We start from the raw sequence: 14,411 nt of genomic DNA, 5'->3' as shown, positions 1-14,411 counted from the left end.
GCAACTATTCTTGGTATTTCGTTGCATGATATGGTACGGATGCAGTTTCGCCACACTGTGATATCGATGTCTTATTTGAATTATTCGCATATATTGTTTGTTTATTATAGCACAAAAGACAATTTTCTGACTTCTAAATGACAGTGATATCAAATTTATATGATCACTACAGGAATGTGATCCTATGCCTTTATAAATTTATTCCTTAAGATATTTAAATTCACGCTTTTTTCTATGCTGATATCAGAATTGTAACACTCACCCAATCTCAGGCCCAACAGAGGCTCGGCTATTGCTGTTGTCCTTCCTCCTGCCATGATCAAAGCTCATAGCTCAATAACACCCTATCCTTGCATTGTCCTCTACAGATAACGGGAATATGAAAAGCATTCTTGCTTCGCCCATCTAGCCAAAAAAAAAAAAAATGTCAAGAGAGGTAGACGGTTGACTACAGAGGATAACGGATGGCAATGCTCTAGCTAATGAAGTTTTAACTTAGCTCAATAACACCCCATCCATACATTTTCTTCTACAGATAAAGGGGAATATAAAAAGCAATCTTGCTTCACCCATCTAGCCAAAAAAAAAAATGTCAAAGAATTATACCGTAAATTATACTGTATATATAATATTCATCAAAGCTTGATTTGCTTCCTAGTCTTAAGAAAAGGCTGGTTAGATTCCACTAATTCGGGCCCTATTGTGGAAATACTTTCTGAAAATGAAAGCTGTGCCGAACAAAGCGGCCTTTTGCAGCTGCCCAATTTTTAATCCATCTAACTCGAGTGCTTCTAGATGTTTTTTCAATGTTTTGGGGATGGCGCCTAAAGCACCTATTATTATGGGAACAACTTTCGTTTTCTTTTGCCAGATTCGTTCAACTTCGATTTGCAAATCGCGATTTGTAATTTTTTCATTTTCTTTGTCGTCAATCCGACTATCTCCTGATACTGATATTTCGATAAACTTAACACCCATGTTTTCACTTTTTTCAACCACTGTAATATCGGGTGTATTACATTTCAAGCTTCTGTCAGTCTGGATTTTGAAATCCCAGAGTATTTTACCTTTTTCATTCTCAACCACTTTCTGGTGAACTTCATGCTTTCAATAGTCTTTAAATACTTTAAACCCATACTTTTTTACATAAATGTCAGTGGATTATCTTAGCTACGTTATCGTGCCTTTTCCGGTACTCAATGTGTGCGATTTTGCTGCATCCACTTATAATGTGGTCTACCGTTTCTTCCTTTTCTTTGCACAATCTACATTTACTGTCTTCTTGAATTTTTTGTATTTTTGTCTTCAAAACGTTGGTTTTAATGGCTTGTTCTTGTGCTGCAAAAATTACCAATTCTGTTTCTTTCTTTATTGCTCCATATATATATATATATATATATATATATTATATATGGAGCTAAATTAATAAAGCTTCAAACAATAGTGGAATATTTCATATATTTTATTCTGTTGACCGTCAATAATTAATTAGTATATTATTTGGCGCATTGAAGCAATCAATTCTCATGCAATTTGCATATTATATTACACATTGCACATTTATAAATTTGCATATGAAAACTGCATTTTTGAAATGTGCAATGAATACGTAATTGAACATTGCCTAAATAAACTCATAGCAAAAATATTACAAATAAAGTATCTAGAAATATATGAGAAATATATAAGGCGCGATGCCATCTTCTTTGACTGGCTTCAGCCACACAAGAAACTCAAGTCACTAGTAAAAAATGCATAGATATAAAAAGAACTAAGGCTTGGCTTCATCTATATTTGCCTTTACTGATATGAGATTTAAATAATCCCGAAGATATACAAGCTCACCTCAGTCATAGTAAGTTACTGATACGTGTGTTTGTTTAGGAGTTAACATTTATCACATTGAACAACAAAGGATTAGATTATAACACAAGATACGCATTTTTGCGGCATGTATATATTGAAACTGAAGAATATTCGACTTGTTTTAAAGCCGACATCTTTTATGTGTTAATTACTCGGGAAAGCAAAAACTAAGTAAGTAGCTATGTTTTATACTACCGTTGATTTTAAAGGGTGTGTGTTATCTTACTCTTGGATTTTTTGATATTTACCAAAGCTAGCTTTGGTTATTTTGTTTTCTGTTTTTCTATTTGATAATCGTTAGAGGGCCAAGCCTTTAAATTATATCGCACTTTGGAAATGGGGAGGAATCTGTTATTGTGTAAGCAGTTATGTATTTTATTTTCAGTATTTAAATTTTGAAATGATTTTACATCAAAGTTAGTCGATCTATTTTATTATATGTTCAGGAACGTTTAACGTTTAATAAACTAAACTGCTCTACACATCACAGTCTTAGCAGTGTCCTGCATATATCACTATCGGATTTCCTCCGAACACACCTGTTAAAATAGTGACACTATGACTATTCGGTAGCTGAACTTGAAAATCCCTAAAACATTAATATATTTGAGTTCAGGGCTGGCAAAAGTTAACTAATAACCAAAACGTAAAAGGTATCTTTAACGAATCCACAAAGACAGAAATCACAAAGTGTCAGGTCTGGGACCTGGGTAGGTCACTTGCACAGCACACGATCAACTATCCCACTTCGATCCATCAAGCGGTTAGGTTAAGATAATTACGGACATTACGATGAAAGTGAGACGGCGCCCGATCTTTCATAAAAATGAACTCAGTAGAGTCGTCTTCGAGTTAAGCGGAACAACCAGATTTATAAACGTATCGAAGTATGACATCCCAGTTACTGTTGCCTTGGCAAAGAAAAAGCTCCCATAAATTTTTCTGCGAGAAATAGCACAAAATACGTTCACTTTTAGGGAGTTTCTTTCCTGTTCAATGTTTGCACGTGAATGTTCTATCCCCATATTCTCACGTTATGACGATTCACTTCACTGCTTAAGCGAAACGTTTATTCATCAGAAAAAAATAAGTCGTGCTGCGAAGGCATCGTACTCTATGTTATCCAACATTTCTACGCAAAAGTCTAACTTTTTTTTTGTCCGGAGTGTAGTGCCTGCATTAACTGCAATTGTAGCCTTTCATATGTAAACATATGCAATACCGTTGTTTGAGGAATCCCTAATTCCTTGCATCCCTCTTCTTGAAATTTTTTGTACTAACTAAATCTGCTTATGACGAGGAGGTTCGTTCTTAAATTGAGTGCTGAATTTATGTTGAACCGCAATTACGGAATAACACTTTGCAAATTCGATAACACAAAATGCTTTCTCCTACTCAGACGCTAATTTTGTTAGCGGTGAGTCGTCTTGGGATGACCCACCATGCTCACTGTGACCGTAGAGTGCTACAAAGGATAAGTAAAGCCCATTCGTCGATCCACGTTGAATGCTGAGTTCCTGACATCTACTGGAACATGGATCCGCGCAAAACCATTCAGAATAGGTAGGACTGCAATATGCAAGCCCCACATTACCCGAAGAAGCAGGCGGCGTCGTCGAATGTTGGTTCGGGTAATGTATATCACTAGATAAAAGTAATGCTTGTAGTATCAGCAACTAATAACTAAAACTTATAATAAAATTGAAATCACTGGCATATCATCAATGTTTCGGTTTGTTCTATGAACATAATCACAAATGTGATTGCTAAATTGCAGGTGGCTTATTACAAAATATTCAAAAATATATTTTAATGTACACTGCTCAAAACAATTACGGGATATTTTAGTTTCTGTCGCATAATTATAAATTTCTGCAAATCATTATAACTACTGGGTACTTTTTACATGAATAAATATTTCTTAGTTATGGATAGCGTGTAATTGCTGATATATTGTTTAAATAATCGACATTTATTACAAATTTAACAAATTATACATTTTAGCAAATAATTTTAGCAAGAATAACAACAAGAATATCCGCTGATTGTTTTGAGCAGTATATATTTTTCTGGTAATTTTGAAAAGAATTTATTTTTTTTCTTAGAAAGATAAACGTCTAAATTTAAATAATTATTAATTAAAAAAGTAATGAATAAAAATATGCTATAAGTAATGTATAATTTATTATTAATATTTGGTTTATTATGTTATCCCAAATGAACGAACATGAATTATCGAAATTCTTGAAATAAAAAATATTAATAATAAATGTAGCTAATACTGTGTATAATTTCCTTCAAGAATAATTTCTTGGATGATTATGTATTGTTTAACTGTTTTGGTTGATTTTAATATGTTAATAAATCCTTTGTAGTGATTGGCTGTAATCAGCTTCACTTGTTAACTTCCTTGATATTAGTGAATTTGGATATATACGAACTGCAAATTATAAACAATGAAATAATAATAATAATAATAATAATAATAATAATAATAATAATAATAATAATATATTCACTTTAAAAAGAGATTTCAGTTTTAACACAATTTTTATAATTCGTTGTGATATCACGACTTGCTTGTTGTAGGCATCAAGCGACATAATGTTTGATCGAAAAAGGAAATAGTTACTTTTTTATCACGTGATGACAAGTTTGTAAATAACTATAGGCCTAGAAATTCACAAGGCTGAACTATAAGAATCCTGTGGTTTTCATCATCAAGTAGATATCACGAACACGCATACATGTAATGCGTGCAAATCGAATAATTATTATGGAGAATTTCACCTTCACAGACATAGATTAAAAGGAGGAGGATCACATGATAGGAAAGAAATAGAATTTATACACGTACTAAGAGATTATTACTAAAAGCAGAATGTGATGGAGGTGAGTCCAATCTGATTATAGGATCAGAAGACTTGTCTATAATTAAGGTTGCTACATTTCCTCCAATTAGAGAAAGTGATCATGTGGTCCTGACTTTGTGTGTGGGGGGGGGGGTTCCATTTAAGAAACGGTATATACGAAATTATAAGGCAGGTGATTTTGATACACTTGGGAGACAGCTTGAAACAATACCATGGCATAAAGATCTGCGGGGGGGGGGATAATCATAAAGGAGAATCTAAGTCTGTGGTAGCAAAGTATAGACAAATCAGTATCTAAAGAGCGGTGATAAAAATTGGAAAAGTCGGTCAAAAAGAAAATTCAAGAATGGATGGATAATAATATGATACTCTATGACAGTCAGTCTGGCTTTTTGAAGGGTCGGTCATGACTTAGTAATTAATCCACTAACTTTTGATAGTAGAGTGACAGCTGGGTTGGATAAAGGAAATGGCTACACGATGATACTGCTGGAATTTGCAAAGGCGTTTGAGAGGATGCCATATACTCTATTATGCCAGCTGCACCAAATGAGGATGGATATGAAACTGGTGATATGGGTAAACGGGTGAATGACAGAGGAGAGATACCAAAAAATAGTACATGGAGGAGCAGAATCCAGGAGAAGACAGGTGAGTAGTGATGCGTCTGAGCTCTGTGTTTGGACCACTTCTGTTTAATTTGTGCATAAATGATATAGGAAATAATTTGAAGAATGATATTCAGTTGTTTACTGATGATGCTAAGTCGAATAAAGTAATAGTTAATCAAGGTGACGTAGAGAGCTTGCAAGATAATTGAATAGGCTGACAATATGGGCAAAACATAATGGATGTCAATTTAATGTGGAAAACGTTTTTTGCATTTTGGCATAAAAAGATTGCAAGCGGTGTACCACATTGAGAGAACTGTACTCCAGGAAATTGATGAAGCCAGCGATTTGAGGGTAGTAGTAATAGAGAGCTGAAGTTTATAGAGTATAGTGATAAAGCCGGCAATGGCAGCTGATTACTTCCATATTGAAGAACACAAACAAGCATAGATAGGGGAGTTGTCATGCCTCTTTAAACAGCCTTGATAAGATCACATCTTGATTACTGTGCTCACGTCTGGTCTTCTGGGTTTCTTTGGGATGAAGAAGTGGTGGAGAGGATCCAACGGCGAGTGACCAAGATGGTGAGTGGTCTGTGCAGTGTTCCCTATTAGGATAGATTGAGGGTTTGTGAGTCGCAAAAGTTTGTTGATAGGCGATAAATGGAGGATATGATAAAAACATTTAAATTACTTAAATGATTTATAAGATTGATGCAGGAAAATGTTTAAACACTTAGCTAGAGGTACCAGAACAAGAATTCATCCCTGTAAGCCGGGTTAGAGTATGATTAGCAAGGGCGTGAGGTCTAAATATTTCACTTGGAAAGTGGTGAATGAATTGTCTGTTAATGGGTTTAAGGTATGATAGATTGGGTCTCCCGCGATTAGTCATCGGACTCCATGGATGGGCCTGTGCAATAATAATAATAATAATAATAATAATAATAATAATAATAATAATAATAATAATAATAATAATAATAACATATTAGTGAAATGGGTCTAGAAGTATTGGAACGTTGTTGTAAAATACTGCACTCTTTCCAAGAATATCGTATCTTTGTTATCTCTAAAATAAGAAATGAAGAAGATCTTATGTAGTCAGGTGTTGAAGTATAATAAGAGGTAAAAAATCGTCTAGCATGTCATCCACTTTGTGGAAACCCAGGGCGATGACTGTCGTTGTTCATCGTGATTATAAACTGCTTAACCCAATATAGTTCTTACATTTGCAGGTGGTGGTTATTTTTTTTTTTGGTGGTTAATTTGAAAATATGATGGTCAGAAAATTAGTTAAACATTCCATTTTAAATTGGAATTTAAATTAAAAAAAAGTGTAAAATATTTTCAGAAATTTATAATCTATGAATGATATCTTATGCATTTAAGTAATTGTTCATCGATACGATTTTTTATAGGTAATTTTCAGAACTACACTCGAGAAAATGCCAAAATTATGTAGTGAATGATACTGCTCTGAGTGTGTGAATTCTATAACATTTAGAATATACGATACACACACTGTCAAACATACAACTGACCATGTATTTCAATTTTGGTTTGAATTGGCTCATTTTATTGGCAAAATCTGACAAAAATAATTTGAAATAATATTAATAATACTTCTCTGGTTGGATGGAATCAATAAAATCTGATATTTAAGATCTCCAGTAAAAGAAAAAAAAAATGAAAGAAAACATATCTCCCACAAACTCGTAATTTTATTCATATAGAGTTTCCTCCCTTTTTCTCCCCCGTCGCTATTGAGGAAAATTAATCCCCCTCATGGGGGGGTTAAGTATGTATGGCTGTAGATCCATGTGTGTACGGGGCCAGTTTGCGGGATGAAAAACCCCAGATAAACTGGGAGAAAAAACCCTGCTGTCCACGCCCAAGACCGGCTAACTTGGCTATGGCTGAGGAAGATCCTTAAGCTCCTCACGATGGAAATCGAACCCAGGACACTCCTTCCCCCAAGCATATGGTTGCGAAGCGCAAAGCCACCAGGCTAATCGTTATTACGTATTATGCTAAAAGTTATTACGAGTTTGGACTCAAACTCGTAATAACTTTTAGTATCTCATGAGATTTTTACTCCAGTATCATTTGTGGTACTGGAGTTCTTTGAACAACTTCATTTTTTCAAAGATATCACGATAATTTTCGTGAAAAGAAAGGAAATAATGACATCAGTTGCGATCAGGGGAGGCTCGTGCATAGGCCTGCGGAACTGCAACACCCCCAATTTTTCTCTCTATATAAATATATTTATTAATTTATTTATATTTGCTTGTAATATTTAATTTTATCGTCAACAATCCTATACAATTCTCTTATTTTGAATAAAAAATAATAAAAATCCATCTTGTAGCACTTAGGAGAGCGAAGGACGCTAGCACAATGTGTTTACCACAGTGTCATATTGCTACGCGCGCAAGCACATGCATGTCATAGTGAGATTCGAGCTATTAGCGTGATGCGGCACTGTCCGTCGCGCAGTGCCACTGTTGTTTATATGCAGTTTGCGCCAGTAGTAGAGTGTTCGTAGAACTTATCGTGTTTACTCCGTCTCTTTAAATATTTGAACATTACAATTAAAGACATAACATTTTTATATTAGGTATTCTACAGTGCACCCGACATACATGATTAGTGTAAATTAATTGAGTTGTTAAAATTTATAGCAGAAAATAATTTAGATTGTGTTCTTAGTGAAATTACTGTATTGATAAAAATTCTCTTGACAATTCCTGTGATTACATAAGAGCTTGAACGCTGTTTTTCAACATTAAAGAGAATAAAAACATTTCTGAGGAGCACTATCAATCAGGATAGGTTAAACGCACTTGCGAAGACTTCAACGGAGACAAAATTCTTCAACAGTCACACAAACATCAAGGAAAAAGTTATTGACCTTTTCGCTCGAAACAAAACAAGAAGAATGGATTTTATTTTAAAGTAATTTTGAATTATACTAAACTGTATAATTTTATCGATAATAAACAATATTTTATCGTGTTTAATTTTTTTTTTTTAATTTTTACCAAAATTTTGATATTTTATCCAAACACGTATACACTGTACTTACAGTGTGTATGTATATTTCGAAAGTTGCAACACCCCTACGATTTCAAGCCACGAGCCGCCACTGCTTACGATCAGTATAATTCTGTATTGAATATGGACAATTTTGCGAGACATTAACCGTAAACGTGACATCGATTTGTCACAGGCAAAAGCTAAAAATTTCGTTAGATTTCTTCTAATGCATAAGGGCTCAAAATAATTCCTTGAATTGCGTAAAATTTCCACAGACAGTATAATAGTGTCATTACCATTGTTAATGGCAATGGTCATAACAGCTTATTCGACTAATTTTTCATAATTGTGAAGCTTAATTATGAATAAAATATTTTAATTATTCAATTTTAATTTTTTTTTGTTGTTAAATAATTCTTATAAACCACTAATGCACTCAACAATTTTAATTTCTTTGCTCTCTATACTATGTGTTTGTTAAATTTTCCAGAGCCAGTTAAAATGCCAATACGGGTACATTGTGGATTGTTACTTAGTTTGGTAGTCATTCAAGCGAGTTTAGCAGGTAAGAAGTAAACCCAAATGTTCTAGAATAATGTAATTATCAAAAGAATTGGAGGTGAACTCATTTTGGCTATTAAAACATAATTCTCATAACTATTACTTTAATTTCGTATAAACCAATTTCGTTTCTTTTAGCAGTAGACAACAAACCACACAAAATAGTATGCTACTTGGGAAGCTGGGCAAATTATCGTACGGGTGATGGAAAATTCACCATCGAAGATATCGATCCATATCTCTGTACCCATCTCGTCTATGCGTTTGCCAAACTTGAAGATAACGAGATATCTGTTTTTGATCCATATTTAGACTTAGAAGACAACTATGGATTGGGTAAGTTATGTTGTGCTGAAGTTCATATTCAAATTAGGATGGATTCATACACCTTCGTAATATAATACAGGATGTTTACATAAAAAAGATATTTTAAGCTTTTTTTATTGAAAAACGCACAGAAAAAGAGAAATATTAACACTGATCATGGTTTGCTATGTTTGAATTTCATAAGATGTATCGAAACAACACTTTTAATTGTCATTTCCGATTTACTGCATTTCGTTTGTCGACTTGACATATACATATTTAACTGACTTCCGGAAAAAGTATTTTTGTCAGCGCGCGAAGAACCACAGTCTATTTAATCACAGTCAAAGTATATATTATCATAGTCTAAATAAATCTCTTCGCACATAATAATTTCCAACTTCGTCTTCATGAAATAAATACATAGACAGAACACCCACCATTGACGAGAAAAGAACAGAGTTCTCTAACCCTAATTTACAACATCTAGTGTTTCTTCTTGATCTAATGGTTTAGAAATATTTTAATGGTGTATTAACAAGTTTTAATTAAAATACAGATTTTAGAAATATTTTCAAAAATAATTTTTATTTTTGAAAGAATATTATAGTTTATAATAAATTCCTAAAGAATAATTTTATAATAATATATTGTAAAGTAATATAATAATTTTATATTTGTTTTCGCTACTGCAAAAATTCTAAAAGGTGAATGAGTTATATGTAACTTCTCAAAAGTTAAAATGCTTCCGGTATCAATTACGATTTTGTTTTCATTCGTTATCCACATAATCATTACCGATCTTGCCTGAATCCGGGTGCACCATAGTATAATATAAGCCACTGAAACATATTAAGTGATGCAACGTGACAATGGTTGAGTTCATTGGTTGAAATTACAACCGAATCATCTTAAGTTCAGCATTAAGCCAGTATATTACATCGATAAATTGAGTGTGTTCTTAGGCATGCTTTCCTGTTTTATCAGATGAAAAACATGAGTTTTCGGAGTGAGTTCTTCAACGCCGTGATAGACTGGCTATCTTACCTAAATCTCTTAGAAAGTTCCATCGGTTTCTTCGAACAGAATTTGAATGAAGTGTAGCAGAATGGAAAATCTCCCTATTGAATTTTGGAGTGGTGAGTTCGTTAAGTTGGGTGTATGGCTGTTGATTTTCGATGTATGGCTAAATAACAGATAATAATTGGAATATTAGTAATTCGTGATGTCGAGGATAGGAGATTAGTAAGAAGTTTGTGTAATCAAAAACCCTGCTTGACCTGAGATTATCTTAGATTCACTTCCATTTGGCCTCACGCAGTATCTCTTCCTCGAATTAAACTCCACTCTTTTCAACTAAAGAACACTTACCAGTCTTTTGACTTGGTCAAAAAAAAAATAATAATAATAATTCACTCCTTTCATAGTCTATGTCAGGCGTGGCCAACTTCATTCTATACGAGGGCCAATATATGATGAGTGGTAGCGTCAAGGGCCGCACACTTTTAGACAGAACCTAAATAAAAATAAACTCTGCATTTTTTTCAAGGCAATCGTTATATGTATTGAATGACTATATTTGTTAAATCATTTTACTACTGGTAGAACAATTTAAAATACTTGATTGGTTTAAATATAAGGTCCGACTAGGGCAACTCGTAAATGCCGGAGAGCGTATACCCCTTTAAGCTCTCTAGTCAAATTTCATACGAAACTTTTCTACTTTATATATTCGGCTTTGAAATAATGCTGGATTTAATATCCACTTGATTTTTATAATTTGTGCATTGCCGAAGTAAAACCTTTTGGCTCTTTATTTTAGTAAAAATGTTTGAAATGTTTGTATTCCTAAACATCAACAAGAATCGAAACCAAAAGTGGAACTCAATCAAAGATTACTCATCTCGATTGTCGTATGCGTTAACATTGACCAGATTATCTGAATCCCAGTGGAGCATGGCACTAAAATCCGTGCCATCTTCCACTGGGATTCAGCTGACGTTCTTTCAGCAAATGTTCTTTCAGCTATGTGTCCAGAAGAAACTTGAACCTGGCGAAACCTGAAGAAAAGCTTGATGATTTAATATGAATCTAAAGTGCGATCAAATTCATATTGGTTATCAGTAATTAATTGGTAAACCTCCAAATGATGAAGCCGTTGAATGTGAATGACCACCTACATTATTTTAGGGAGGAGTAAGGCGAGTGCAATGCATTGGCTTTTGAAGACAGACTTTTATCCAATTTTTAGAATGGGTTGGATATAAGTTTGTTTTCATTCTATGGGGGGGGGGGGGGATGCAAGAGGAATATAAACTATCGTAGTGCAAATACAAGATGGTATTAGTTCTGGAGACGAAAATATTCTTCTAGTTCGAAAAGATTCTTCTTCTGGCTCCATTTATAGCATATTAATAAACAATAACTACTCTTTATTCATATGCTTTTTCCCAGTGATTAAAACTTACGATCGACTACAAGTTTTCAACTAAATTAGATTATGAAATAGACTCTAGGCGGACATGCTCAGTGACTAAAGAAATATGAAATACTTTATTATTCACCCTATAAATGTCATTTGTTCAAACAAATGACATTTTCTAACCACTTTTGCTAAATATTTTTTTTGGATAATGATGTAGTTGAATTTTTGCTTACAGAAATTCATAAAAATATTGCACATTTTTATAAAAAAAAACAATTTATGATCTTGTACAATTTTTCGATTAATAATGAATAAAATAATAAAAATCAGTTCAAAAATCGTGTCTGCAAGCAGCACAGAAAATCGTAATTGAAATCGATGTCCCAAATAGTGTCTATTTTTAAAACTTTTAATGTATGTTGTCTGAATTTGAATGTCCTTGAGTGACAGATAATAAAACCTTATGAAAAAGCCTTTATAATTCGATGAAAGTAAGTAATCTCAACAAACTAAACTTTCAGAAGTGGGTCATCCTACTTGATGAGATCGCTAGACAGATTCAAGATATTTTATGATATGGGATAAACGTGAATTGGCTTATAGATTAGTAATTAATCAATTATGAAATACGGAACAAAAAAATCAATTGTGAGTCAATTCGCAGTGCTCGTGAATCAAATGTCTGAATACATTTAGAAGTTTGGTCGTTGTTTTGTATGTCTATACATGTGAAACATTATTTTTAATATTATTTTTATGTCAATTAAACCTATCCCCCCCCCACAAAAAAAAAATCTTTAAAACCCCTATTGAGATAGTTGGAGGTGAGGGAATAAGGGCCGGGGTTGGGCAAAAGAAAACTGTCATCTTAAAAGTACAGCTTTATATTAAACTCGTAAAGAAAGTTTTATTACTCAACAGAACTCATCAAAACAAACACACAATTAATTCATTACTACTATTTATAAGTAATGATTCTAATAATTCTACTATTTATATTAGTAATCATGATATTCCAAAATAATTTGGAATATCATTGTTGACGCTTTCTACAGGTGCTTATAAGCGATTTAACAACCTAAAAAATGTGAATCGTCGGCTGAAAACACTCATTGCAATTGGTGGATGGAACGAAGGATCCACCAAATATTCTAAGATGGTCTCAGATCCTTACAGTCGAAAGGTGTTCGTTCAAAGTGTCATAAAGTTCTTAAAAAGATACAACTTTGATGGACTGGACCTGGACTGGGAGTATCCGGCAAATCGAGGAGGCTCTCCCTCTGACAAACAGAACTTCGTCTTGTTACTAAAGGTAAGTAATAATTATTGCTACTGAACAGTTACTAATCACGTATTAAAATAAGGAAATATTAATTTCATCGGTATGCTAGCTTATTCAAGTGAATACCTATAGTGTTCTGTTTTAAATGCTCTAAATGTTTTAAACTCTATAGCAAATTGCTGCTAAAATTTGTGTGTGTGTGTGTGTGTGTGTGTGTGTGTGTGTGTGTGTGTGTGTGTGTGTGTGTGTGTGTGTGTGTGTGTGTGTGTGTGTGTGTGTGTGTGTGTGTGTGTGTGTGTGCGTGCGTGCGTGCGTGCGTGCGTACGCGTGCGAGAGAGAAAGTTAGACTTCAAATGGATGTTGACTAACAGCTGATGACATTTTATAGGAGGAACAGTAGAGGAATGATGATAACCACCTCAGTAGGACTGCTCCTCTGGAAGTACTATAAAATGTCATAAGCATAATATTTGTGAGAAAGTGGGCGAAGCGATCCCAAGAGGCGAGCGTACATCGATTAACCGCATCTGCATTTTCTCAGATAGCATCACAAATTCTAGCGCGCCACCCCAAACGTGAGAAGAGTATTCTAAAGTTCAATGGGTTTGAAATTTGTATAGGATTAGTGCGGTTTTTTTGGATGTAATAAAATAGTGTTTTGAGGCGGAAAAATAATTTTGGTTGTTTTTATGAGAAATGTATTTATTTTTATCTGGAGAACTGAATACTATCAAAGATAACGTCAAAAGAATAAATCCTGACGTTATCTTTGATAATATCCAGAGAAAAAATTTTGTTTTGCAATTCACGCCGAAGCAATTAAAGCCAGTATTTTATGTCTGAACTGCGTGTGTTCTTTTGACCATTTATTCTGTTTTTCTTTTCTGTTGTTGTTGTTTGTTTTTTGGGAACACGAACTTTGTGTTTCGGGGAGAAGAAAAATACATCTTCCTCTTTTTGTGATCAGCTTCCTCAAAAAAAAAAAAAAAAAGAAAAAAAAATTAGAAAAGTTACTTGCATCCTGGATGACATTCAAAACTGGATTTTCCCAACCACGAGTCATCGATGATACGCCATTGAGCTATGGAAGATTACTGTGATTAAGCAGACGGGACTTTGTTTTGGTGAAATGCACTTGATAAGTCGTCATTTCTTAAAAATTTCAAGAAAATCGTTTTATGCCTACACGCGATCAGCAACAAAGCAAATTATATAGATTTCTCTAAAACGTTTTCATGGATTGTATCTGCAGATGAATAATGTGGATAGGATTAGGTTGGCTTGTAAGAAATTTGATGAAAAACCCAAACCGAAAAACTCAGGTTAACTGATAAACTCAACTGGTTTTTCGGGAATGATAAACCCGTTTATAGATATAGGGAAAAGTTAGAAGATGTAATGTGGATAAAAAAAAATGATCTCAACAAGAAACTGTCTTTAGAAGAC

The 14,411-nt window shown here is 33.7% G+C and overlaps 1 protein-coding gene across 2 annotated transcripts in view; it reads left to right on the top strand.

Annotated features, from left to right (window-relative positions):
- Positions 1 to 1,960: 1,960 nt before the first annotated feature.
- The window catches only part of LOC150105824 (chitinase-3-like protein 1), a 28,309-nt gene continuing 15,858 nt past the window's right edge, over positions 1,961 to 14,411 (top strand). The window contains exons 1-4 of one of the 2 annotated variants that reach the window (XM_090394363.1): positions 1,961 to 2,037; positions 8,882 to 8,956; positions 9,091 to 9,288; positions 12,739 to 12,995. In XM_090394363.1, the coding sequence (XP_090250489.1) occupies positions 8,893 to 8,956; positions 9,091 to 9,288; positions 12,739 to 12,995 (519 nt within the window). In that variant the 5' untranslated portion in view covers positions 1,961 to 2,037; positions 8,882 to 8,892. The remainder of the gene's footprint in view (positions 2,038 to 8,881; positions 8,957 to 9,090; positions 9,289 to 12,738; positions 12,996 to 14,411) is intronic. The other variant, XM_090394364.1, reaches the window with a different exon arrangement.

Source organism: Typopeltis vanoorti, chromosome 6, assembly GCF_054136105.1.
Source record: "Typopeltis vanoorti isolate ZY-2024b chromosome 6, IOZ_Tvanoo_1.0, whole genome shotgun sequence".
NCBI classification, from domain to species: domain Eukaryota; kingdom Metazoa; phylum Arthropoda; class Arachnida; order Uropygi; family Thelyphonidae; genus Typopeltis; species Typopeltis vanoorti.
The sequence above is the reverse complement of the archived record's forward strand: the minus strand, read 5'-3'. Positions and strand labels throughout refer to the sequence as shown.